Raw genomic sequence first — 27,973 nt, forward strand, 5'->3', positions numbered from 1 at the left:
TGTGCAGACACACACAGTCTTCCTGTAAAGCACCCACACTGCGTTTTTTTTTTGTTGCACTCATGTATCCTTAATAGCACACTTGCACCCCAACCTCCAAATTTCCCTTTTCCCCACATGACAAACCACAGACCAACAGTTTGGCAAACACCATGGCAGTCACTCTGTCAGTCCACAGTGAAGTAGGTAGATGTTCACAAATTACAGAAAAGACAAAAGACTGCAAGCAATTTTTATCCTTATTTTGACACGACAATACAAAACAGTTTAAAGATGTAAGCGTGAGTGTGCTGGAGGTTTTGCTTCTGTCCGGGCCAAACCGTACCAGAAACTGGTGTCCTTTTCAAATCCTCCCAAAAAATACAAAAAGGTATATGTGGAGTGTGATGTGGAGCACCTGGAGTCGGAGCCGGCGTCGCAGTGAGGGCCCTGTTCAAGCAGGGGCGGGTTGGAGGCTGGATTGAGACCTGGTTTAGTCGGGGTTGGAATGTACACCCTCCGACAGGTAAGAAAGACCACATTGTTCCTCTATCTGGCAGAGCAACCACCAAGGGAGAGAGAGGAGCAGGGGGAGAATGGAGGGGAGCGTGTCTTACATAGCAAGTGACCATTAAAATCCCTCACAAAAAAAGAAAATCCCCTCATTGCCCTGATGTGAAACACTGTGCACAGTCAACTCACAAAAGCCCATGTGTTTTGTGGGCCCCGTCTTATTGTGCAACAGCCTTCACACAGTTGGAGTTTGTATTGTGGTGATGTCGCATAGTTATTGTTTCATTGAGCAACGTGTGAGAGATAACACTGACAGTCTGTCCCACAGAGTCAATGATGATTTGGGAACTTTTCTGCATTACATGAAATGGTCGAGACTCTTTCCCTCTGTAAAACACTCATGTACAACATAGTGGTATTTAGTTTTAAAAGGTTTTGTTGATGGGAGCAGAAATCCCTGAATGGATGCTAACACATGTGTGTTTTTTCAGCTGCTGTGGAACAACATATGTTGCAAATGAATTCTTTCAAAGGCTTTGTTTGGTATATTTTTGGAAGAGTTAAAATTTGCGGATAAAACGTTTGCTAATGCATGAGGCAGATTCAAATTGCATAGAACATGTTTTTCTTGAAAGTGCAAAACTTGAAACAGATGTCAGAATCACTTTCCTTGAATTACGGAAGGCAACAAACTTTGCAGACTTGTTTAGGCCTGCATCAATACTTTGTTTGAATTGCAAATCAATTGAAATCCAGGTTGTAAACCCGTAACAACATTTGGAGAAATCCAAACAAATTGGCAGCACATTGCATGCAAGTTTACGCAACAAATAATTTTTTATAAATAAATGCACAATATATATCCACACATTGAAACGTATTTATATTTTTAGACAGTGTGCAAAAAAATTCTCATCAATGTGACTCACTGAAAAAGATAAGGCTAATTCTGACACTTAAAGTTGTGATACATTAAAGAGTTTTTTTATTGCTAAAAATAAGGAATGTGAGTAGGCCTAAAGTTAGTTTGCTGTATTTTATATACAGTAAATGTTAGCTTTGAATGCTGACTCTTTTGTTTGGGGGGGGGGTAAATACATGTATATACATCCAGGAAAAACCCGACATTCAGTAAAACACTGTGTTCAAAAGCCATGAGAACATGGAAGGCTTTGTGGGACCCAATCCAATATCACATCCCTCTGAGACTTAAAGCAAAATGTTTTCTCTGCCATTGTTCTAAGTTGGAAAAGTAGGTGGCTGACAGAGTCAAGAAAGGTGAACGTCTACCAGGAATCAAAGAAGGGACTTCCCAACCCAAGTTCCTAGCACCCAGCCCCTGACTCAACCACTGCCACAGTGTGCCAAAGAGCACCCTGTTATTACCGTGACCACAGCGGTTTCCAATCTGGACACAGTTCCCAGGTCAACGCCCACGTTCCGTGTTTGTGTTTGTTTGCCTCAATTAGTCTTTGACATGTGTTCGCTGCAGCTTGCCTGGACCTCTCCGGGCTGTCAGTCTTTCCTCGTCATGCACCTCAGCACCACGAACAACTCCTCTTCAAAAATAGACTTTCTGGCAGGCCACTGCCCCTGTTGACTCACATAGGTTTAAATGTTCCTAATGAACATTACATTTTAATCTCGTCTGAAATTAATGGCGAAACATGTTTTTTTTTTGTAACCCACCTCATTTATTCATCCTGCTGTTTCCATGACATCTCACTTGTTCATTAAAGATGGAGGAATGTAAAATTTTTGTTTTTTTGTCTTAACATCCCGAAAGCTATATCAGACTTCAGCGGAAAAACCACCTCACTACTAAACAAAATGAGTGTGTGTGTCTTGGGTTGTGGTCTCAAAAGAGGGGATATTTTGGAGTTGGTTTCTGGGAAAGCAGAGAAAAAATAGAGAGTGCATTTGGAGTATTATTTTTTGTTCTCATATTAATGATTAGATACTTGTAAACTTGAATGTTAAAGTGTTTTTATTCAATAAGATCAGCATATAAAATAACAGGAATATAAAAACGATAATATGCATAAACACAGTGGAACGAGTTTAGGAATACTGATATCCTGTATCACATATTTTTAGATGATGTTGATGATGCATATTCAAACGTGTACATTAATGTTTGTTTCATATGAGCTGTAGATAGAATTAACTTGAATCACCTCTCTGTCTGGTTTAGAAACGTTTCCATCGCTGTTCCTTCTAAAACCATGACGGCCACACGTTATCGCCACCTGAAACAGAGCAAATGAGGAACCTGAATTTGCCGCATCATTCTTCTAAGTGTCTCAATAACGCTTATCTCAAGATGTTAAGATAAGATATTTTGCAACAACAGTGTGATATATTCTTTAAATAACATTTGTATTCGCCCATTCATTTCCATATTCTCACATTCACATGACAACCGGTGTTGGAACAAATGAGCAAATTAAGCAGATTCTTATTTTCTTATTATTAACATTGGGTGGTTGTGTGTACATGCATGGGGGATTATTTACACGCAATTATGACAGTGTGTTCTTGACAATGAAGATCCAGGCTGGTTAGTGGTACAGACAGAGAAGGAAGGAGGATGTTGGCTGACGGAAGCTCTGCTTAACGCTGATAAAAGCACCACTTGGTTCTGAGGAAGGGAACTGCTAACTGCTGTGGTCGCTGCATTAGCTGCGGAGAGAGGGGAGCTGCCCCTGCTCTCGCACGACACTTCTTTCTGTCTGTCTCTTACTCTCAAAGATTAAAAAGATTAATAACATATTTAATAACTATTGCTTTGTTATTTATTATTTGTATTCATTACTTTCAACCTTTTAATCTTTGAGAGTAGCGGACACAAATAGAAGATATTGTTGAGCTTTAACAGAGAATCAATACGAGGAATTATTACATAGATTCATCAGGACAAAAGTCAGTTTATGCTTCATACTTCATGTATTCGTGAGGGTTCATGAAGTTGTGCATGACGTTTGCAAGCATGTGCACATTCAGCTAAGTTAAGCTTCGACTTTTTTTATGTTCAATCATCATCTACGTTCATTCATCATCATTCAACTTGTATTCATCACCATCTCTGCCAGTCATCCCCATCATCAAGGCTGTGATTTGTTTTTGGAGACACAAAAGGGTATCGACATGTCTGGCCTCTAGCATGAGGTGGCATGAAGACAGTTACATCTGAGAAACTGATGACCTGAAGTATGAGCTCGTCCAGGGCAATATACTGTTTCCTCTCCACTCGGGGTAATCTTGAAATCTTCGTGGCTGAATTGTGCAAACATAGCGTAGTATTGCAACATTTCACAGTCGCCTACAGTCCTGCTACGAATGCGTGTCAAAACAGTTTGGGTCGCTTGGCCATTCAGTTGAATTAATAGCTGCACACCGTTTCTTTTCAAAACTGTATATATTCCAGTGTCATCTGAAACCTGAGCTCAAAAAATATCTTACAGTAAGGTCAGACCGTGATGTCACTGTGTGGAGGGAGATAGAGGGAAATCCCCGTCAGCCCGGGTTTCCAAAGGCTTCCCAGAAGTGGGAAGAAATATAATTGGAGTTGGTTAACTGTGGGAGGATCCTGAAAAAAGATGTTGATGAGTAAAAGAAAGATGGGACGGCTCGTAAATGACAGATCCTTTGTTACCAAGCAGTCCCCACGCAAGGAACTGCAGCCACCTTACAGTAAATCACCAAATGTAGGATTATTCATCACAATGGCTGAACTGCAGGTCCCTTAGCAGACTCTCAACTCTAAACTGAACCTCAGTTATCTGCCTTAAGTATGTGATTGTAGCCCAATATCACAAATCGCAAAGGATCTTTAATTTCTGTACAGCCCTTAGACATACCTTCTTCTTAGACCCTGGTTTTACATAAGGAAACAGTGGGAGATAGTAGCAAAGTACATCAGATCAAGTAAAGTATGTTAATTTCTGTACTTCTTTTTTACTTCAACTAAACTACATATCACTGCATTTATGGTAGATAGTTGTAGGACCTAATCACCATTCCACAGTTCGGGCTCAGGACCAAAGGTTCCGGGTTCTTTTCTGTCAGGGCTTGGAACAATCTCCCTGATGACATCCATATGTCAAACTCCTCTTCTGGAGCCTCTGTTAAATCTCTCCTAAATACACATGTTTATAGGTGTGCTATCTCCTAGATCTGATCTTACTGACTATTTAAATAGTTTTATAATGCTTTGTTTCATTCTGTTTTTACTCTTTTCTCATCTGTGACATGTTTTATTTCTTTATCTGTGCTCTATTGCTGTGTGATTTTCAAAAATACTTTGTAAATTGTATCTTGTTCTTTTCTTTTTAACAGTTTCATATTGTCTGCCTTCAATTCCTCATGTTTAACTTGTAAAGCACCTTGTAACTGTGTTTTTAAATGTGCTATATGAATAAAGTTTATCATTTGTTAATGTGGAATCTAAGCAACAAAAAGAGTATGATGTATCATTAAAGATTAAACTACCCAGACCAAGAAAGTATATTAAATAAACTTCACCTTTACTAGCTGTGGTGATAAAGATTTTTTTCTGTTTGAACAATCTGTCATCATTTACTTCAATTGAATTGTTTTTCAGCAACGCTGTTAACTCCTAACACGATTTATGGACTGAAACCCTTTGCTCACTCTTCCGTTGACATAGTGCTGAGTAAATAATGAGTGAATTTTCATTTTTCACTCTAATATGCAGCTTTCTCACATCATTAGTAACGTCAGAAGATGGAGGGAGGGGGAAGTATTACATATATTGTATAACTATTATCCCAGATGATAATAATAATAATCATAATCATAATGATACTTTATTTTTGTCCTCCCCCGGAAGTGATATTGTGTGCTCTTTGCCCTGAACGCACCACGTTAACGACTGTGTCAGCCAATCGGAAACAGCCTGATTGACTGTACGTATGACGTAGGCCGCTGGTAGCTCGCTATCTGGACTGCTAACCAAGCTATCAAGATGGATTCTCCCATACTGGTAATGCTAACGCCTGTATCCATTAAACACAGTGTGCGTTTCAACCAGGTGTTATGTTTATAACCGCTTCACTAGATCGGTTCGTTAAGAATTGTTCCTCAGCTGAAATGTGCTAGTTTAGCTCTCGAGCTAACTGTTGTTGGCTGTGTTGGCTAACTTGTTAGCCTCGGGATAGCTAGCTCCGTGTACGTGCGTTTATTGATGATGTGGAAGTGTCACGTCTTCCTTTTCAAATGCATAATAATCCCGAGTGTGTCACTGAAGAGCGACTGAATCGTGTTTGTTGTATTAATGTCCCCGCTGCCTGTTCTTTCCCAGCTTGTGACACCATATGTTTGACTGAAGGCACCAATCAGTGAACTTAATGTCACTAACATGAGATTGTCTGTGTCGGCCACCTTCAACAGGAACCGTCCTTATACACCGTGAAAGCAGTTCTGATCCTGGACAACGACGGAGACAGGCTGTATGCCAAGGTACGAGTCAGACAGATGTAAATAACATCATCTTCAATCTTTACTGATCCTGTGAGTTAGACTCAACATTGTTTCATTAGTCTGGGGCTGTGTTAAAGGGCAGATATGTCTCAGATGTTTGTTATGTATATGTTAATAGTAACACAGACAACAGCAGTTATTAGAAAGGAATAATGTATCTGTTTATAGTTTGGTAGAAGGTTGTATTTACTGGGATTGTACACATATTTACACTGACTACAACAAAAAATGGGTGTAAAATGATTGCTTCCACTAAGTCTTGCAATACTCTGTATACTTGTTGAGGTCAAATCTCACAAAAAGGCCCAAATCCGCCATTGACCTGTCCTCCGTCATCTTTATAAAACTATTAAGTCATATAGTTTATTTCAATTCAGTCCCACATAATAGCTTCGGCTGCTCAATAGACAATCAGACAAACAGCTGAATCAATTTTCTAACAAAAGCAGAGTGTGTACCTTATTGGTTGAGTATATTATGAAGTAAAAAAAAAAGTACCAGAGATCAGCCGGGGAAGTCCGAAAGTACAGATACACAGACTAATGTGCTCTTATTTGATTTGTTCAGTTTATGAAAAAATACAAAATCTCACCAGCCTCATCTTCTGATCTTAGTTGAAACTAGTTGAAAGGTTGATGTGAGGTTTGTTTCATGGGTTTGAATGTCATAACGGTTTCATTTTCAATCTTCCTGCAGTATTATGATGACACATACCCAACAGTGAAGGAGCAGAAGGCGTTTGAGAAGAACATATTCAACAAAACACACAGGACAGACAGTAAGATGTGTTCAAATCAGACATCATTACGCTTTGCTTTCCTCATTACATGTCCAATTACATAACATGTTGGTTTTTGTGTGCCCTCAGGTGAGATAGCTTTACTCGAGGGTCTTACTGTTGTGTACAAGAGCAACATAGACCTCTTCTTTTATGTGATTGGAAGCTCACATGAAAATGAGGTAAATAAAATGTTAGGATTTTCATGGTCATATGAGATCAACAAGCACATTTAAAGCCCAATAAGAGTATTGAATCGCATACGGACCTGGACAAGTTATTCTGGTTCTTCATGATTCATATTTATTTAACACTGTTGTGTACATTTTCTAGTAATTTGTGTGTTTGTTTTTACTTTTCACCAACTGAAGCTTGGTCTGAAGATAACAAATTAATTTTGTTGCCTGCTGTGCATTTAACTTTGAATTTGAATGCCTTTTTAATTTGTACTTCCTCATTTCCTCAGTGGTGTTATTTATGAAGTCAAATAATATAAGCGATGTGGCTCCGGAGGAAACTTTGCTCTTTATAGTATTTCCATACAAATACCCACAGAATACAGCAGTTAAACTGAAGGTGTTGGCAATGATTTATCCAGCAAGTATTTTATCTGTTAAGCTCTGCATCAGTTTTAGCGGCTCAATTATTCATATGCAGTGTATTCAGCTTTGTGACACCATGTGCAATTTTTCTGGCGCTGGAAAAATACATTATTTAATCTAAAATAGAACAAGTACATAACATAAACTTTAAAAAAATATAGTTGATTTGATCCTTTATAAACTGAGGTGTTCTTTTTGCACTATATTTATCTCTGCGTCTCCACATAAAAATACAAAGTTTGTTGTACTTTTAAATGGTTTTGCAAGAATGTTGAGCACCATTAAAAAGTAATTTTTCATTTTTTCAAGTTTATACTGACACTTGATTGTGGATCCATTAGTCACGAACAGATTCTCATCAATTGTTTTATTCTCCGCAGCTCATGCTCATGGCTGTTCTAAATTGCCTCTTTGATTCGCTCAGTCAGATGTTGAGGTACGTTCTGGCAGCTGTTATTAATGTCAAAAAGCTTTTCTTCTACAAATCTCTTATCGTTAAGAAAGTTCAGCTTAGCGTTTACAGTATGTTTTTGTCTTTCTCTGTAGGAAAAATGTTGAGAGGAGGGCATTGTTGGAGAATATGGAGGGACTCTTCCTGGCTGTGGACGAGATTGTGGACGGAGGGTAAGTCAGAAAGAAGCAGCTGGAGAACCTGTAAAGCAAAGTCATCTCATGTTAAACGAACTGCGGTATTAATGCAGCGTCTTCTATTTCTCTGGGTTCACGATCTGTTGGTCTGACTCTTTGCTGCCTCCTGCAGGGTGATCCTGGAGAGTGACCCGCAACAAGTTGTGCACCGCGTGGCTCTCAGAGTAAGATCAGCTCCTCTCTGAGATATTTCGCAATGTTTAAATCTAGTTTTGTCTGCTGTAACATAACGAAACAAATGTTCCTACAGGGGGATGATGTGCCTTTGACGGAGCAGACGGTCACACAGGTAAGAAAACGGGCTGCCTTGATCTTCTCTCTTCTATAACATGTAGAAGCTCTATTGGTTTATTGACCATTGAAACGCTTTACTTCAGAACCTATCCCATCAGTCTTGTTCACCCCTACTCTGTCACTGGCCCATCGGTTCACATACATTGCCTTCTCTTGCATACATGACAGTGTACATGATAGCTCATTATTTAGTGGTAGAGAAGTAGGAAGCTAACAGGGACTCCTGAGCTTAACTCCTCACAGGAGCCTGCTTTTGTGTGTGAGCTCCTCATGATTAATGTTGTCATTTAAGAGGCCTGAGACTGGCTACCGCCATCCCTCCTCTGGCTCTGATTAATAGCCGTCCCCAATCCCCGTGCTTTATGGTTATGATTCAGCTTTCATTCGATGAATTAAGATGATTAATTAGGCCCATCATATTTCTCTTCATTTTCCATCACCAGTTCATCCGTCTTTGTTCACTTTTTTTTATAAGTATTTGAAACTTTTTTTCCGCCCAATTCTTTGCTTTTACCTCAACAAGATGCAACTTGTTTTTCATTTGATTTAATCGACACTAATTACTTAAATCTATGAGTGTGTCAGAACTGGTACAGCTTGACCACCCTGGCAGGGGGGGGGGTTGTTCTCCTGACTGCCATTCTAGTCTTATACTTAATTGTTTAGTTTTTTTGTGTGATCTTCTTGGTCTGACTTGAGTTTTTTCTCCACAGGTTCTTCAGTCTGCCAAAGAACAGATCAAGTGGTCGCTTCTACGATAGAGTGACCAGTCTACCAGTGAGCCGCTGTTCAGCCCAGTCTTCATGGCACTGATCTTTTTCCTTTGTTCCACTTCTTCATTCAAAGCTGTGAGGAGTACCACTGGCAGATCCAGTCACACTCCCTGAACTGAGGGTTTATAAACTAAAATGTTCCAATTCCTTTATTTTCTTCGTGCATTCTATGACATAATCCACTTGATGATAAAATATGGTGTACATTCCAGTTTCAGGGCTGGCCTGTTTTGTTGTATTTGTTTTTTAATTACAGAACCTGGGACCTTCTTAATCCAGTGTTTTATGCTGTAAAACTCTGCCACGACATTCCTTGTATCCCTCAGAACAAGAACTGTATCCGATTTGATATCCATCTGTCACCTCCTGCAGATCACTGCAGTCGGTATCAAGTCTTTATCTCCGTCTCTCAATGCACATGAATATTGTTCTTAACGAGTTGTCAAACCACTGATCACAGGTTGTTCTGCATTGACTTTCTCCGGAGATCTTCCGTCATCAGATATTATTAATAAATGTTTGTTGACACTGGCACTCGATCATCTGTGATATGTTGAACGGTTTCTCCATCATTCTCACACAGCGCATGTGATGCTTTTATACCTAAATCAAGTTTAGCGGGTTTTGATGCAATGGTTTTTCCTAATTTCAGAGCTGCCAAGCTGTTTACTCTTTGTTCTTCAAAACCTCAGGGAGAGCCAGCAGGAGGTAGAGCGAGGGCGCCATCTCCTGGTGTTTATAGCAAAGTGCCAAGGCTGAGATAGGCAAATACATTCAGACAATGAGGGGGGGTACCCATTCGTGCAGCTATGATCAGGAGACCACACAATAATTTGTGCTGTCACATGCAGATAAGTTTTATGGAGTCATACTTAATTCATTTCTTCTCGCCACTGTGTGCGTCGTGAATTGTGCGCACCCCCGCCTGCACCCCCCACCTTCACACACAAATGTCATGCACTCATTTTAATGCAAATGAAGGATACACTCCAGAGAGAAATGGATGGGAGAATAGGCCCTACATCATGTCAGTACCTGATGCATATTAAAGGAGAGGGGATATATTTGCATTGTTCAAGTTAGGTTTCCCTGTATGTGCTCATGTTGATCACTCAGAGGTGTTTTTTTTTTTGTGGGTAGATTTGTGTTGGTTGTGCTACAGACAGATCCAGCCATAGCTAATTTGAACCATATTAGGTAGCAGGTCTTGTTACAGCTCATTTCTCTTAGGTTCCCTGTCCTTACAATCCAGACTCTTCCTCCCAATGAACATGCCGTGCTCTGACATGTCCGTTGGCCAGGGTTAAGAGTCGTTAACGCACCGTTTGCTGCATTTTTCACCATTCTGCATATTTATTAAGTTTGCCCTATTTTTTTTTTTTAAATGTCTTTCATTCAACTGTACCTGACCACGTCCTTTGGCTCACACATCAAAGTGAACGAGACGAACTGAGCGCTCTTGATGTAGAGATGACGATGGCCTGGAGCTGTTTGTGGAAAAAGATCGCACACATTAGCGGTTATGTCGGAATGCAGGCCATTTATTCGCCCTGTGGGAAATTTCATACCTTCCACTGGCAAACAATCGGTTAAATCTTGTGGGAAAATGGCTGTCGCAGTGTGATATGCAGTCATGGCGGTCTTGAGACACTTAGGAATAAAAACAACAAAAATACTGTTATATTTAATCTCTTGTGTGCACACTATACGCTGTGTGCAGAGAACTTCTGTTAAAGGAGAATACATTACAGGTATTGTGGGTTCAAGGAATGTATTGATTTCAGTAACTCATAATGATTAAATCTAAATAACTCCAGGCCACACTATAAATTACAAATGCAAAAATGAAGTGGCATTTTTAAAATATGCATTTATGTATCAATCATAGCTAAGTGCTGGGAGTTAAATTTGATACCAATCAAGGAAACAATGTGTATATATGTACCTGGATACATGTGTTTCTGTTACATATACAATGAGCAGTGTAGTCTATGAAAGTGTTACTGGCTCTGCCCTGTGGCCCTATTGTCTTGGCTTCTCTCCAGTTTGATTCAGCCCTTGGATCTCTGTCTTTATGGCTGCAGAGATAGCATGAATGGAGGCTGTGTCGATGCTCCTTGCTCTCTGTGTTTTACTGGAGAAAGAGCAGTAAGGAAGGCAAAGGTAATCTCTATAAATGGACTCAGTTTACTGGTATAATGAGGACGTCTCCGGTCTCAGTGTGTGGTTTCAGCGAGGGGGGGGGGGGGTTGGGAGAAACATGAAGGTCAAAGAGGACAAGGTTTTCACATGTAGACCGCAGTAAATGTGATTAGATCCCAGCAAGGGTGGGGGAAGAGAGAGGGTTAAAAAAGATTCCACCCAACGTGCCTGTCCGGACCTTCACTCTTCATCTAGATAGCCCCGCGGCGCCATCGGCAGCCCAGTGACTTTCTTTCATCCGCTAATTACAGTTGCACCATCATAAAAACCAGCAAGGTAATTTATATTAATTATACAGGAATGAGTATAACAGTTTGAAACGCCATGGCTTGATAGGCTGTACATAACACGCAGTAAAATTGTCAGAGACGTGTGGGCCAGAGCCTTGTAATTGATCGATGCATATAGTGAAAGAGTCGCTTGTGTGTGTGTGTGTGTGTGTGTGTGTGTGTGTGTGTGTGTGTGTGTGTGTGTGTGTGTGTGTGTGTGTGTGTGAGAATTAGAGTCAATAAATTATCATCATCTGTAAGCCTGCAGAGTCTTTATGTCATAGTCAATGGGCCTGAGTACCCATCCGATGCCTTGCCCCTCTGAAGAGAAACAACGCTGGGGAAAACAATGACAGTATGTTGGATCCAATACAGTAAACATATTAGAGAAAGTGCCATTACTTTGTCGGAGCGGGACAAAGGGCAAGACCCGCATGATGTTTAATGACCTAGTGTATTAAAATTAACAAGGGCCATTTTTATCTCCAGCGCGCTCAGATTTCCACCCAGTACTACGATCTATCTAAGATTATCGTAATTTGTGGGAAACTAGGCTGATATCAAAGGAAATCAAAGGACATTAACACTTAGCACAATAAGCTCTTGAAGCAGTAAAAATGAAGGAAACAGCCATATCTTCAGAATCATTGTAAACACAGCCTTTAAAAATACGTCGTTAAAGTCTGCTGGAGGTGCATGTGGGCTGTGTGTGTGCATGCTGAGAGAGGATGGTATGGGTCCGGGCCTGCCTCCCTTCGCCTCGGCAGCATCTCGGCAGCATGATGTGGTTTATGGCCCCAGTTGCCCTCTCTGGGTCTGTTTATGGATTCCCATAGAATGGAGAATCATGGCCACTCCAGGGAAAGCCAGCCAAAAACAACACCTCCACCACCACACTCTCGCCTGCCTTTGCCATAATTCAGCCCACTGTTTATGTTTCTGAAGAGAGAGAGAGGAGGGGGGGAGGGGGGTTGAGTATTCATAGTAATCACATAAGATGACTGTAAATTCTGATGCTAATGCTTAATTTTTTTGTTGATGTAAGATAAAAACGTCACCACAAATGTGGCTGGTTTATTGGACGTCGTTACAGGTTGGTGAGAAAATTGTGGGCTTTGTTAAGGGAAAGCTTTTTTTCTTGCGGTTGGAATAGCATTGCCTTTGCAGGTCCAGTTATTTTATGATACCTGTAAGATTTATCACATGAAAATGTTCAACTTTGATAGGATAATGAAAGTGCACCACCAAGGGCGTTGTTAATCGAGGAAATATTCTACCTGATGTGTTTTCCCTCTGCTGTTTTCCCCACAGTTCTCCTGAACCAGTGCAGTGCATTACTCTTTACTGAAAGCATACTTTGGAAGAGTGATCGAGGAGGAACTCTGGATGTGAAAATACTCCCTGCTCAAAGCTGGTGCTGGTTACGCGCAGCAGGGCCATATTGTGTTTCTTTATGGTGAGGTGGCAAAACAAAAATCCTGGGACCGAGTTGCTCGGGTTTGCTGTGCCGCAGGGGGAACTCCATCACCCTCTGAGGCTGCACAACTGGGTCACATCTGGTTAGTGAATGGTCTCAACTGGACCCTGGCCGCCCCCCCCTCTCCTCAGAAACCCCTCACAGACTGGCTGCAGTCCTGAGGGCAGCGTCTGGCCGGGCCGCCTGTCGCTGCAGTGTCATGACAGTCGAGAGGTTACTCGGTTACTGCTGTCAACACTAAAGTTCTGGCTTTGCAGTGATGCAAAAGAGCACTAAAGTAGGGCCCTGAGTCATTTTCACTGCAGAGTCGAGATCAGACACAGCCCTGGCTGCTGTAAAGCTTTTATGAGGGTTGCTGTTGGTGTTGTTCCACTCCCACTGCACCACTACATCTATTCCTCCTCTTTCTTCAGGCCGTGTTTAGTCTTGCTTTGCACGAGAAAATTCCTCTGCATGCCTCGCAGCTTTTTTGAACACAGTTTGTGTTTATGCTTTTTTCCGTCACAGCAGCTAAAGAATGTATAGAAAAGCATTTTCTGTGGCATAACTCTGAACCCTCGGTTTTGTCCCCTCCTCCCTGTGTCATCTATTCTTTCTCACTTTCTCCCCTCCCTCCCAGTGGATTCCCCCAACCACACCACAACACCGGTTAACAGACGCTGGCCTGACAGATTTACTGCCATCGTCTTTCCATTGGCCGCCAGCGTGACAGCAGAGATTTAATGCCGCCTCCCCATTGGCCGGGGCTTGACAGGTGAATTTACGGCTGCACTGTGATTTGATGCCTCCTGCCTTTGAAGTGAGTTACAGCTCTGTCGCTTATAGGACACAGAAACGGTGTCAGGTTGCAATCGTAAAATCTTATCCCTGAAGGGAGGTGGCACAGGAGTATAATAGTCCTGACGTCATGAGAGGAGAAAAGACCTTCTTGTGCGCACAGGGGGAAAATGGAGAAATGTGTGATAGGATAAAATGCTAGGTATCTGTAAAAAAAAAAAAAATGCTTTGAATACTTCAGAAAATACTCTGTCAACACCAAAGGGAGCATTTGAGTTGTGTTGCCGAGCGAGACACATGGAAAGCTTGTGTGATTGTTCACATCTGCACGCATCCACCATGATCTGTTTGGGTTGTTCTGCCTCAATGTGCATGTGCATTAGTCCAAGCTGTCTTACACGTCCCCCTGATTTAAATTCGAAAAAGATAAATGAAAGCGGATCCCCAGCAGCAATCTTCCAAAGTCACTTTGGGGTCTGACTCGTGTATCTGCTCGCTGCAGCACCCGTGTTCGTGCAACACCATCATCCATCTGCGGCCTATCTCTTCATCAGCCTGACAGTCTATCCTGACAGGATCAGGAGGAGCGAGAGAGCGGCCCTGTAACAGCCTTGACCCATGGAAATCTCTTAAGGGTAAATAGCACGGCTGCCCCTGCCCTGCCTATCAACCCTCCGGTGAATCCAGGCGCCGCTTCCCCGGGAGATCAAGTCCCTCTCTTTACTCTTTCACTTCACACCTGAGGTCGTCTGCTCAAGTGGAAAATTGTCTGAAAATGAAGAGGCAGAGGAAAGCCCTGGACTTGCCTTGTCAAGCGAGATTGCATAATTTGACTAGAGACCTTCTGGTGAACTTGATAATTCGGGGTTACGCAGCGTGCCCTCTGACAGTGTGCCATGTAAGAGAAAGAAAACAGGTATTACATCTGAAAGAGAGACGATCCCCCTGAACTCGGAGGGGAAGATGGATGGTTCTGCGGCGCGTTAGAAGACGATGAGCCAAATATCCCTGCATAGAGGTAACTGATTACATCAGGTCTTTTCTGTACATGTGATTCTGACTTCTTTTGAACTGGCCAAACATGATTTTGTTGTATTTTACCAACTCAGCAGGTTTTTTAAGGTCACTGAAAGTTGATATTCTCTCATACTGGAGATGAAATTATTTTTATTTTCATATCTCCCTCAGTGTGTTTCTTGTCCAGGGAACAGAAGGTTGTGGCTTCCCTCATAAATAAGTCTTCAGTGCAGTATCAAGCAAATCTGAAATTTCACCTTTGAGACTGTGATGATCTAAAACTGAAAAGAAAACATACTCAGCTCCTGGTCTCTTTGTTATGTTTAAATGTTGACATGGCTTTAATAAGACTAAGAATATGCCGCCATGCTTGTGGTCGTGTGACTCTCTGACACTCACAATTACATGGGATCACCAAAATTAAAATTATTCATTCTAGGAGCACAGGGGGGGGGGGGGGGGGGGGAATGAACATCTGTATGAAGTGTCATGGTAATCCATCCATTAGCTGTTGAGACATTTCATTTAAAAACCAGAAATGTCACAACCCTAACTTGGGCCTTGGAATACAAGTCAGAGGATCACCAGGGTCAGTGGGATAGAGTATCAACATGAATATCTGTGCCAAATTCTGTGCCGATCAATCCTGAGATCCTGAGAAATTTTACAGGCTAAGTGAAAACCCTGACCTGCGGGTGGTGTTGAAGGAAAAATCCGGGGATCGCCAGAGTCAGCGGGATTCAATCTTTGGGCTACTTGAATGTCTCTGCAGAGATTCCATGGCAGTCTGTCAAATAGAGGTGGAGATATATCAGTCTGGATGGAAGCGGTGGACCAGCTGACCGACTGATATTACCGTCCCAAGCGCCGTGTCACTAGTGTGGCTGAAAATTGAGCCAACTGCTTTCACCTCTGCCCGCTCTATTTGTTTGTCAGGAGGATTACGCAAAGAAATATGAATGGATTTCCGTGAAAGATGGCAGAACGATTGGAAGAAAGGACCTCTTCGATTTTTGGGATCTGGACAAAGGGCTGGATCCAGGATTCACTTTTTTTTCTAACATTGTGAGGTTGTTTGTTCGGTTTTCCCAGGTCATGAAACTCGAAATAAAATAAATCAGACATATATAGGAAACTGATATCTATGAGTGTGGGAAATTTGTTATGCTTTATTGAATTTAATGGGACTGTTGGGCCTTGGCCGTGATGTGCTCTCTACTCAGTGTAATTTTAGTTTCTTAAAATGTGGCTCAAATCGGGTTTGTTTCCCCAAAACACGTAAACTTTTCCAAACAAAGAGATTCAAGAGAGAATCTGTTGACCAGTTAAATATTGACTTTTGACAACAGTGAAAAGTCAATATGTGAAAACTGTGAATAACAAACTGTGAATAACACAGTTGGTTATTCAAACTGTGAATAACACTTTGGTGTCAGAGCAGCTGATGGTGAAGAATCCTCCTGAACTAAATAAAACCCTTTCTTTGACTATCATACATGATAAGAGAGCAGTTTATGAAGTTAAAGAAAACCTTCCACTCTGCTGTTGCCCCTTTTTAAAAGACTATCACAGATGTCAGATCGCCCCATGAGATGACATCTGTTAGAGGAGAGCCAATAAGCTCATAGGGGGGAAGTCTGAGGTGGCGCTTACACTCAGGGACCCGCATCACGGCTGGTTGGGTTGTTCCCCGGGAGAAGCAGCTCAGTCCACATGTGATCCAACAAGCTGCAGATTAATAGGGTGGCATGAGGCCAACGCATGTTAATGTATCTGTCGAGGCTAAACGCACCTCGGTTGGAAAGTGACTTTTACACAGTTGGCAGGGCGCCGCAGTGTCCGTCCTGTCAAGGGGAATGTGGATGACTCCCGGGCCAGATAAATCTCAGCAACAAGGTGCGGAACAACTGAACTTGATCTTTGTAAATGCCTGCATGCTGGAGACCCTTAGCAGAGGTGTAGATGGCAGATTAGGCAGCTCTCCCTCCACGCTCCGCAGCCTCTGGGCCTCCTCTGTCTGTCGGCTCTTTGTTAGCGCTGACATTTTTCAAGTGGCGGCAGAGAAATTCTGTGAATTAAAAAGAGTTATTGTCACTGGAGTGAGATAAGATCAGAAGCTACAGACGCCCTTGACTGCACAAAGTTGCTAATTTCCTGTCGACACTCACATTTGTCTTCCAGTCCGCACACCCTGGTTGTCCTGTGTGATGCTGCACATCAGACGTTTGTGTAACAGCAGACAGTCGGACTTGTCATAGGAGGAAATGCGCAGGTGTCACAAAGGCAGGCAGCTCCTGTAGTGTCCCAGTGAACCACGACAAAGTGACTTAGTGAGCTTACGTTGTTACGCCCCTGGTCTAGGGGAAACAGAGACGTGACATGTGGTGCTTCTCCCCATTCTTCCCACTCCCAAGCAGGCAAGTGTCACCAGGTATTTCCATTTAAGGGTAGCTTTTTATTTTCGCTTCAGAGGGAGAGAAGGCCAACACAACACACAAAACAATCTAACTCCCTACCTTCCTGCTACAAACCAAAAAATGTGAACAAAAAGACAAAAGCTTACCTAACTCCTAAACCAGGAAACACAGGAGAAAAAAGGGTGAAAGAAAATGGCTTCTCCCTCCTACAGGGCTACCACACACAGTTTTCTACTTACATACATAGCAACAAACTCAGACAGTGGATTGTTCCATATTGCACAACTAAACAATACTTCCGCCAGACACTGGTCCCAGTTGGAAGTTGTTGAATCGGTGGAGAGAGTCAGTGCTTCAAGTAGGCTCCTCTCTTCACTCTGGCCAATCCTGGAGCAGCAATCAGGTGGCTCACGCCAATCAGTCCAACCTGCTATCAATCATGCACACACACACTCAAAGAAGACTGCTCACATTCTAGGAGGAGGAACAGAAGAGTATCAAATATACACACCCACGGTCGTAACAACGTGCACAATACCCAGGGGACCTTGAAACTGAAGCAGCCAAATAATTCAACCAATGGTTCTAATGTTATTTATTCCTCCATTGACATGTAGGACATAACTTGTATGAGGCACCACTGGTCACATGTTCAAAAAGTTTAGACCACGTTATTCATTTTTACCTCTGGAGGTGAGGAAGTGTTTTGTTGGTTTATCGGCAGGATTTCGCAAAAACGACAGAAAGGATTTCCACAAAACTTGGTAAACAGATGGGACAGTGGTCATAAAACAACACAATTTTGGCTTGGGACAAAGAGGAGGATCCAGGCATTTTGGGTCACCTACTTTTCAATCTAAAGGTGATCATTTTTGGATTTTAATGGAAAGCAACTGACATTTAGGGAACTGGTATCCAGAGTGTGTTCAATTTGTTGCAGCATGACTGAACTTAAGGGGACCATGGCGGAGGTATGTGTCTACTGAGTGCCAGTCTGCTACTCACTGTTCCTTTCTCTCTCAGAATTCACTTCATGAAGCCAAATTGCATTTTCAGAAAGTCAGGTTGTATACTTTACTGGGGGTTCATTTTAATACATGAATATTCATGATTTGTAACATATCAAATCATGTAAGTAGGCCAAACTTTTCTTTTCCCCTGGTTCCAGTCAGTGGCTGACGGCTCTCCTCCTCAGCGTTAGCGTTTGAGTTCTGGGAATGATGCGCGCAGGCTAATTAATCTGGTGGAGTTACACTAATTAGAAAGCAGTGGCAGACGTGCGAGTGTGGGACGGGTGGAAGCACGATGTGACAGAGCAGTTCCCATCAGAGACGTGCTGTGAGGCAGGCAGACGACTCCTCTGGAACCTCCACGTGGTTTCTACATTTTGTCAACACCAGCATCGTATGAACACAAATTTCTTGTGTGCGCTTTGGAGGCCATTTTGTCCATCCCCTGTAAAATGGCTGTCCCTTGGCTGCATACGCAGCCCTCCTGTAACTCTGCACCACTGAAGTTCTCATATTAACACATGACACCTTTTGGTTATAGCGCAGAGCTGGATTCTTCTCACGTGCATAATTTATTTCTGAATAATAGCCCCCAGTATTAGAGAATATTATAATATTTGGCAATCATTAATAACTAATGCATTCACACTGTCTCCAGTTCTGTTTGACAGGACACTGAAATTGATGGCAAATTCTTTCACGTAATGTCAAATAATTATGGAGCAAGTGTGATAAGTCAAATTGAAGTTTTTACAACATGCAGCCACAGTTGGGTTTACATTAAAATGCATGTAAATGAGTAGTGAGCGCACCAGCAGGGTTTGCGTTCAGAGGTAAGTCATTTCTTGTCAGATTTGCTCTCGAGCTGATTTTTTCAATTTCGGTTTCAACTCAAAGAAAAAGCATCATTTGTGGGCTCATATCCTGATGTCCACTGTCAGGGAACATGTTCTTTAAGTGACCGTTTGAGATCACGTGCGAATCAGAGGAACCCGGAATTGAAATTCTAATGATGAGCAGCAGCAGCAGCAGCAGCAGCAGCAGCAGCAGCAGCAGCAGCAGCAGGCTGACGGCCATGGAACACCTCAGACAGCTTAAATATCACTGCTAATTAACACAGAGAGGTTGGCTGTCAGGGTGCATGATGGATGTTCCGGGGGGGGGGGGGGGGGGCAGATCGCTGCTTCCAACCAACCAGTGATTCCTGTATTAATCAAACCCTGAGATGAAAAGGCTCTCCCACACCTCGGGGAGAGGGAGATAGCAGGAGCCATTGTTGGGAGGGTTTCAATCACTCGCCGGGAGCCTGTGATGTATTTGATCAGGGGCCATCCAAACATTTGTAGGAGACAGAATGTTTCTGCAGCCGAGCGCTTGTTTTGGTAAACCTCTGAACCACCCAGATGTTGACAGAGCAACAGTGTGCACAGTCAGCGGAGATTTACTGGTTGTTTGGGGGGAGAGTTCTGTTCGGAGGACCTATTTTTTTCCTCCCTCTGACAGGAGAGGTGTGCATGTAGAGAATTGGCTATCAGTCTTAGAGCGCGCTCGCCTCCCTGATGGAGTGAGCCATCCTCAGTACAAGGCAGCACTCCTACACTTTACCTCTGGACTGACTCCATGATCAGTCTGTCTCGCAGAGATGATTTCGAACCCAGATTTTCAGCACTTTGTGTATGAAGATGGAGTGTTATCTTCCCCTCTCTGATCTCCTCCCCATCTACCTCACTTAAGTAGGTCCATTGTTAAGTGCCAGGGGCCTGTGGGTGCTGTAAATCAGGCTGCGGAGGGAGAGGATGTCTCCCATGGGGGAAAACGCACACTCCCAGCAGCCTTCAGGCTGATCTCATCCTACCTTTCCTAATGCTTTAATTAAAGAACTGGTCAATAGCAAAGAGGAAGGTGCTAAAGGGTATGATCTGAACCTCCTAACATACGACTGATGTTGCAATACCCTCACAGGCAGAAAGACCGGGAAGCAGACTTGAAGAAATTCTTTCCTCCTGGCTGAAGAATGTGGAGATCACACAGACGGTTATGTCTGTTTGATTGCCCACTTTGCCAATATCACTTCTTAACAGCAACATTTGAACTGATCATCTTTATACAGGACTGACTGACTGTTGTGTGTTATATCATCTCCTCTCAATGTGTTTTGAGTGGGACTACTTTTACCTGAATGTTTGTATTTCTTTGCGAGTCCCAAGACGTCCATCTTGTGTGGATGATCTGTTTTCAAATTCCAAAGTATGATATCAGTGATAGCTTTGTGCATTAAGTGTTTTGATCATCCGTCAGAGCTTTAACATGAACTAAACAGAGATGGTGGTAACTCCAGAACACAGTTCAACTACACTCTACTCTTACTACTTCAAGAAAGGTTGTACACACACAGTACCCTGGCACACACCTCCCTCTTGTGGTGGATGAGTCTCTTTGTAGTCCTGCTAAAGGCACAAAACTATTGTGCTAATTAAAGGTGAGACGATTCTCAATAGCATGTAATTGTGTAGTGACGTTTCTGTGTACTATCAGTTTTTTTAGATTATAGTCATAATCTTGATCAACACCATCTTAGAGAAATATATAAAGAATATCATAATTTTCATTTCTATTATACAGAGAACCTGTAGACCCTCATATGGTCATGGTTGCCACCTGCTGACATGATTGGTGCATTACACAGTCTTCAGTGTCTTCTTGTAAAACCGAAGCCAGGCACTATAACAAATAATTCTTTATGTTGATATATGGGAATATTCTGCGATTAAACTGCAGTTCTTACTTTCTAGAGAACGAGCGAGAGCTGGAAATCCGGCGTACAATACGTGAGCAGCTTGCACTTGTTGAAAAAAATGTAACAGCTTTATTGAGACTTGGGGCCTAAAACTCAATTCACTACAGTTTTGATTGACTGAGTCTTTACTTCACACCCCTGAAATGACAAAAAGAAACTGATGCTGGCATTTTAAAAGAAAAACGTTTACCAGAACAAAATATATATGTACAAGTTCATCCAACAAATACATGCAAAAGAAAAATGTAAAAGAAATATGGTGACAGCCATGGCTGCTATTCTAAAATTGGTAAGAGTGTCGGCTCTTACTTTACTCCAGCTAACAAGATGAACAATAACTCGCTACTGCCTTTTCAGTTGCCACAAGAAATCATCAGACTAAGGTTTATAACTTTGTAAATACTTTTGATTTGTTTTTGGAGTGTAGGTCCCATACATACTATTTTCTACCCCTAATACAATTTAAATATATATTAACTTCATAAACAGTAGACAAGTCAGTCTCCTTCCCCACGTTCTAAAAGTCTGAAAGCAACAGAACTACCAGTCTACTTTAAAACAGGCTTAGTCTAAACAGAAAACAAATGTTACTCCTCTCTTCTTCACTACTGAACTACTATCTTCAGTCCAGTGTTTACAAACTGATTTGATCCTACATAGAGCCAGAACTTACAGTAATACAATGTAGGTTATCATCATAGAAAACACCATGTAGACCTTGTAGTCCGCCGAGCCACAATTATCATCTTCACTGAAGATGCTCACGGTCAGAGTGGGGATGAAATGACATGGCACTGTATTCACATCACATTCGCTGAGGTCAAGACGGAGATCAGCTCTGGAAATCTGCAGATGAGCCAAATTATACTTTAAGCTGCACGAACTGGCAATTTCACGAGAGCTGAATTAAACTGCTGAACTCCAGAGAATAAGTATTTGGGGTCTAGGGATAGTTTTGATCCAGATGTGTGCAAACAGTAAAATAAAATTATTTTTTGATGAGATTTCATGGGCTCTCAGGTAAATCTCAGGGATTACCGACAATATGCTGACCCAGGCTCACTTATCAGAAACACTATGAAAGGATGGTAGTCTTTCAGAGTCAGAGGAATCTGAGGCAGAGTGGGGGAAATATAAGACTGACAGTGGTTTCTAGGAAAAGAGACATATTGAATTTACAGTAAATTGAGTGTGCCACAGACAGGTGGTTCCTACATCCAGCTAACAATATTAAAAAAAGTCCAATAAACAATCAGGGCTATTCCTACAAAACCTGTAAATCTTCTACTGTGGTCCTGTTGAGACCCAGTGGTAACATCCGTCCTGAGAAATCAGATCACAATTGGGCAGCATTAGGCTGAATGTTCAAAAGAATGTTCTTGAAAGCTCCTGTGACCACTTGTGATCGGATTTCACTTCCGACTTTTGAATGCAAATAATCACAAGCAAATGTTTAAGTCACTATGTGTGTGTGTCAGCACAAGCGATCAAGAGAGGTTTATTGACAGAGGGTCAGGAGGGACCGAACGGATCTCATTCAGTTGTTAAGACAGATTGTACCCAGTGGGGAAAAAAGTATCAATCTTTATGTGTCGATCATTGTTGATATTGTGACGTGGCCACAGACAAATCAACGTATGGACACTGAGAAGCATAAAAATACTTTTGATTCATTTTAGTGAAACTGTGGCGGCGGGCCAGAGACGTCAGGTGAGCAGGCGGTCCTGAATATGTGGCCCGGGATGCATTTGGAGCCACGTGTGCCCTTGACCACCTCTGAACCCGGTTTAAGTGATCAGATCTCAGGACGTATTGGACTTAACAATGTGACCAGATCACTCAGGACGGATGTTTACACCAGGTCTGAACAGGCTCCCGGTTTCAATCGTGTCACCTGCCACAGCTCGGTTATTACCTCTTTCAAACAAGGTACAGTAGTGAACACGTGCCAGAAGTCCCTACACAACTTAACTGACACCAAAATCCATTGAAAATGAACATTTCCGGAGCATCATAAATAACCTGTCTTTAGTGTTGTATAATGCCGGTGTTCAGAAGCATGGGACAGGAGGAGAACTGTTTCCTCGACGCAGCATCGACCACAACTGTGATGTTCCTGCTTGTTAGCAGAGGCTGGTAGATGAGTCTAAACCTCATCAACATAAAATGAGCAGGAGTTAAAAAGCAATATGGTTCTGTGTCTGCGTCCCTCAGTGAACTGTCCATGTGTAGTTACAGGCAGCTCCGGGGCTGATTGCAGGACAGCAGGACACATAGGAGGCGCTGGGTGATGCACTTACGGTCCATGCAGTCCAAATTATTCAGAATGTCTTGGCAGCAAAACAAAAAAAACTTTTAGATATAAGCAGATGTTTGCCTTTGTCAGTAAGTTATTGCCAAAACACCATTAACTGTTGTCCGAGATTGTGAATTAATTGTCCCCCTTTTTATGTGTATTGTGACTGTAACAGTAGATTAAAAAAAGTACAAAAATCCACAATCAAACTCAATGCATGAGCTGATGTAAGCAAACTAAAGATTCAGGCCGGGCTGTTTTCAGGTTACAGAACAGTCGGGCTCCAACATTCGACCTGACTGAGTTTCAGGCGGCTGTTATGTACTGTCTCTGTGGGGGGAGGGTCTGGGGGTCAGACAGTTAGGCGGTTGTTGGAAGGCTGTAGCGGGCTCCAGGAGGCCGGGTGGGCAGATGCGTCCTGCGAGTACTGGTTTTCTTCTTTGCTCACTCCGGCTGTGCAGAGCCGCCGGTGCCTCAGCAGCCTGTCTGTCCGTGAGAAGGTCTGAGGCCAGATGAAGAAACAAGTGTGTTTCAGTCAAAGCAGCAGATCAATACTGACACTATAAAAACTGATGTATTTGTTAGTTGCACTCTAAAATGCAGAAGCCTAAGGCACATGTGAAGTTAAGAAGTTGCACATTGTGGCCTTAGAGAAAGGCTGAAGGCAGTGTAGGTCAACACTTTAAAAAATATAAAACTTTTGGCCATTTTGCCTTTATTGATTGGACAGCTTAGGCATTAAATTGAGAATATGGGGCTCCCACTAGTTCACCCGACAGAGCACGAGCTAACATTTCCTTTGCTGCACAGCTTACGACATACTGGCTATGATAAAAGAAGGAATGACTCACCTGATGACAGCGATCACACTGGTACGGCTTCTCTCCGCTGTGCACTCTCTTGTGCCTGTCCAGGTGGTAGCGCTGAATGAACCGCATATCACATGCATCACAAGCATATGGCTTTTCCCCTGAGAAGAAGCACAGGTGGCACATCTGTCAGTATTTATCAATAGCATATTTCACAGGATATTTTCATCACCAGCTTATTCAAATGCAGTTATTAAATTGATTTACTAGAGATTTTATGAGTTTCTTTGTTTATATTGTGTACCTCTAATTATTTCACCATGTTTCCTACATCTACATACAAGAGAAAGGTGTCACTGAAGTGAGCTGTGAGATCTCACCTGTATGTGTGAGTATGTGTCGCTTGAGGTGGTAGCTGCTACGGTACGCTCCATAGCAGTGGTCACAGATGAAGTTCTTCTGCACTTTCAAGGAACTGTCGTCATCCATACTCACTGCAGGAAGTAAATGCTACCAACAGACACAAACAGAGTTAGATCTGAGCTAAACCTCACAAGAACATCCCTGCAGGTATAGTGAGATGTGTAGCTTTGAAACCATCCTTACCTCCACTTTCTCTTTAACTTTGTGGGATAACCCAGATTTTTTGTGCTTCTTCTTGGGTTGCATATTCTGGTTTGCCTGCATGTCCTTTGCGTCCATCAGCTTTGATGAGTGATAATCACCGTCCTTTCGGATTAGCTTTAGAGGAAAACAAAACATAAATAGTTACCAGTCAGTTGCACAGCATCGAACAGGTTACAGTACAATTATTGGACATTTATTAACTTAAAATGTCTTCATATATGCTTACAACTGCATTTGTATGTTATAAATCATTTATTTAAGTCTAAATAGCACTTGAAAATGTTAAATGGAGGGATTAATTAATCACATATAGTCACATACAAGATACATGTATATGTCTTATTGAGTCCATCACAGAATTAGAACTACCTCAAGTTTTAAGATTTTCTAGGGATATTACCAACTGAAATTTGGTTATTGAAAGAGTTTCTAAGAAACCATGTCCACTTTCATCCCTCTACATAAAGAAGCTTCTGTGTTGAGCATAGAGCCTAATCTGGTATCTCTCTCACCAGGGGAGGACAGCTCCCGCCTGAGGGATGGCCCATGTGGCTGTGGTGTGGTTGTCCGTGGTGAGCCTGGTGTCCGTGGTGGTGTGAGTGGCTCTGCTGGCTCTCGTTGCTGGCCCTGTGTCCCTGGCCCAAGTTTGACATCATCTTCTTCTGCCCTGGGATACTGTTGGCTTGCATCAGGGCCATGCTGGAGAGCACCGCCTCACAACCCAGCAACCCAGCCTGTCAACACAAACAAACATCGTGTCAGGGCAGAATAGACGGGTCCATTGCACTCCTCTCAGAGACAAGGAGTTGGGGAGAACGAGGGTGAATTGAGAAATGGGACCAAAAGACAAACGAACTGCCGTCAGGACACACTAAAACCATGATGGTGATTCTAGAGATGAAGACTTCCACTGACCCATTTCATATGGTCTCGGACAGAGTTGTTGGAATGGTGTGTCATCGCCTTGGTTTGAATGCGTGTGTGTTTGGGGGGGTAACAGAGGGGGCTTCACTCAGGATGAGGGGTGACAGAAGACCACACCCACCCAAATCATCAGGGGCCAAAGCCTGAAAGTAGAGGCATGACAACATAAGGCTAAAGGTTTTACATTCAAAGCTGGACAACCAGACCAAGATATTTTGATTTAACAAAGGACCAAATCTGAAACAGACATTTAGGTCCTGCATTAATATCTATAGGCAGCCTCAGTGGTTTGGTGCACGGCACGTGTCACCATCAGTCAGGTAGAAGAAGAAAAATCTTATGAACAAAATCAAGATAATTTTAAAAAAACATCAAACATATGCTTCATATTTGAAGGGATAATGAAAAGTGCAAAAGAAAAGGGTCTAAAGTTTGGTTTTGTTTGAGAGCAGTGAATATAAAATAAAACGCAATAGATTTTCGGTTGTTTCATACCGTATTGTTTTAGGTATCTAAAAATAAAATACAGGCAATGTTGATATGTTACAAAGTGATTTGAAGTTACAGTTGGTCTTGTGATAGTTAAATATAATAATAAACCCAATTAACAGATGCCTCAATGCTTTGTTCTGGCTTGACTGATTCAACATCTGGGTGAGTCAGGTTATTTGTGGCCATGTTAAGTTTCACGGCACAAATCAACTGATGGATTATTGGGGCGTCTAAAATAGTTCAAAAACCTGTTTTTGAAATATAAATGTTTGACTTCCTGGGTTTTCAACTAGCTACTGAACTAGTTATAAGAACCTGGGATAAAAATGTCCTTTGTTCAATTCAAGTTGTATAAACACCTACTCGCAACTAATTATTCGAATTTTGTATTTACATCAAAATAGGAATTTAATAATAAAATATATCTGTTAACACAACTTCACAGAAAACTCAGTATATCAGTAATGTGTGCAAACCAATATGGTAAAAAAACACAAACCGACAACCAGTGACCTGGAAACTTTCAAGATCATGTAAACATATGATTTCATAAGATGATAAACACTCGTTATCATATTTCCAGGGGCTTCAACTTCGTCTGATGCTGAGATTTAAAACAACAACAACATTTAAGGGGGAATTAGGGGTTTATCTTGGAAGTTTAGGAGACTGGCCAAAATCTTAGTGGTGGCTACATCAATGGCTCTGTAAAGCAGTTGATTTCATAGAAACCCTAAACATACAGCTAGAGACATAAATACATGGCTCAATGTCCTAAAGTGTAATCTGGGATTTTCAGAAAGACATTTAGAAAGCCTGAAGTCGCAGATGACGAATTTCCTAATCGATGCTGCATCATCCTGCAACGTAACTTACAGAAACTGAAAAGATAACTGGTGCTGTTTTAAAGGTGAGCACATCAGCTTTGTACAGAACTGTGTGGATCTATTTACACCATTGATTACACTGAAAAACACTGATTCATTGGGATAACTTTGATTTCATCAAACCAAGTATCTTAAAGATGAAGATGGTTTGGATTGTGAGCCCTGCTCATTGGGAACCATGTAGTTTCTGCTCCTGCACGTAAACATATTTTAAACCGCAGTAACGTGTTCGATGATAACTTCAGCTCTCGTTAGCGAACGTGGTAAAATAAACGATCTAATACCCTCTTTGATAGTGGCCCTTCACGACCAGATGAGCTGAATCCGATGTGCACATGGAGGAGCACGTACCCAGACACGGATCTTGGTTTAACAGTGTGCAGTATGAGGAGAGTCTCTGCTGGGGCAAACAGAAAAGGCTAACTAGCTAGCTAGCTAGCTGGTTGGGTTTAGGGACAACTCTTGTGCGAGTGGACCCCCACCCCCACCCCCCGCCCGGACAACACAACAACAGCCAGGCGGCCAGGGCGTGCGGGCTCAGCGCCGAGCACAAATCACCCCCTCTCCCCGGCCAAACATGATACAAACACCCGGCCACTGGATTATAAGAACCCGCTCGGAGCCGCCAGCCGACCATGTTAGAAGCTGCGCCACTCACCTCCCGGTTCTCACAGTTTCTCGGTTATTGTTTCTTGTCGCACTTCCAATTTTTTTTTCTCAGTTTACAAACACTGACAGGAAACAGCACCGGAAGTGCTCCACGGGGGAGAGCGCTGAATGGGCGGACTGGTAGTCACGTGACGTGAGCGCGCTGACCCACATTCGCGGCCATGATCGTGAGGGAGGGGGGGGGGGGGTCTTCTTCTTCTTCTTTTGTCTGATA

At 42.4% G+C, this 27,973-nt stretch overlaps 2 protein-coding genes and 1 long non-coding RNA gene across 4 annotated transcripts; 1 reads left to right on the top strand and 2 right to left on the bottom strand.

Moving 5' to 3' along the window:
- Positions 1 to 5,374: 5,374 nt before the first annotated feature.
- On the top strand, positions 5,375 to 9,620 carry copz1 (COPI coat complex subunit zeta 1). Its single transcript, XM_062392537.1, has 9 exons — positions 5,375 to 5,497; positions 5,905 to 5,973; positions 6,691 to 6,772; positions 6,863 to 6,954; positions 7,755 to 7,810; positions 7,921 to 7,998; positions 8,135 to 8,186; positions 8,273 to 8,311; positions 9,030 to 9,620. Exons 1-9 carry the CDS (start codon positions 5,480 to 5,482, stop codon positions 9,075 to 9,077), a joined length of 534 nt encoding a protein of 177 aa, XP_062248521.1. The 5' UTR covers positions 5,375 to 5,479; the 3' UTR covers positions 9,078 to 9,620.
- Positions 9,621 to 16,273: 6,653 nt separating this feature from the next.
- On the bottom strand, positions 16,274 to 17,566 carry LOC133956239 (uncharacterized). Its single transcript, XR_009921107.1, has 3 exons — positions 17,488 to 17,566; positions 17,000 to 17,079; positions 16,274 to 16,899 (listed from the first exon to the last, which is right to left on the bottom strand). It is a non-coding gene; the product is annotated as an uncharacterized LOC133956239 (long non-coding RNA).
- A 3,653-nt stretch (positions 17,567 to 21,219) lies between these two features.
- On the bottom strand, positions 21,220 to 27,871 carry znf740b (zinc finger protein 740b). 2 transcript variants are annotated; one of them, XM_062392233.1, is made up of 7 exons: positions 27,749 to 27,868; positions 25,703 to 25,854; positions 25,300 to 25,521; positions 24,767 to 24,901; positions 24,541 to 24,670; positions 24,203 to 24,321; positions 21,220 to 23,853 (listed from the first exon to the last, which is right to left on the bottom strand). In XM_062392233.1, exons 2-7 carry the CDS (start codon positions 25,745 to 25,747, stop codon positions 23,704 to 23,706), a joined length of 801 nt encoding a protein of 266 aa, XP_062248217.1. In that variant the 5' UTR covers positions 25,748 to 25,854; positions 27,749 to 27,868; the 3' UTR covers positions 21,220 to 23,703. The 2 variants fall into 2 exon arrangements, with proteins under 2 accessions (XP_062248217.1, XP_062248218.1); XM_062392234.1 differs by lacking the exon at positions 25,703 to 25,854 and having other exon boundaries at positions 27,749 to 27,871.
- Positions 27,872 to 27,973: the final 102 nt, after the last annotated feature.

The sequence above is a fragment of the Platichthys flesus genome, chromosome 7 (assembly GCF_949316205.1).
Source record: "Platichthys flesus chromosome 7, fPlaFle2.1, whole genome shotgun sequence".
NCBI lineage: Eukaryota > Metazoa > Chordata > Actinopteri > Pleuronectiformes > Pleuronectidae > Platichthys > Platichthys flesus.

Excerpts from the sequence above, each read along its gene's own strand:
- znf740b (XM_062392233.1), bottom strand. The coding sequence starts at position 25,747 with ATGACACACCATTCCAACAACTCTGTCCGAGACCATATGAAATGG. Across the intron at positions 25,522-25,702 it reads TCCGAGACCATATGAAATGG|GCTGGGTTGCTGGGTTGTGA; the intron begins GTCAGTGGAAGT and ends TTGTGTTGACAG. Across the intron at positions 24,902-25,299 it reads GCGGGAGCTGTCCTCCCCTG|CTAATCCGAAAGGACGGTGA; the intron begins GTGAGAGAGATA and ends TTTCCTCTAAAG.
- copz1 (XM_062392537.1), top strand. Across the intron at positions 7,999-8,134 it reads GACGAGATTGTGGACGGAGG|GGTGATCCTGGAGAGTGACC; the intron begins GTAAGTCAGAAA and ends TGCCTCCTGCAG. Across the intron at positions 8,312-9,029 it reads CGGAGCAGACGGTCACACAG|GTTCTTCAGTCTGCCAAAGA; the intron begins GTAAGAAAACGG and ends TTTTCTCCACAG.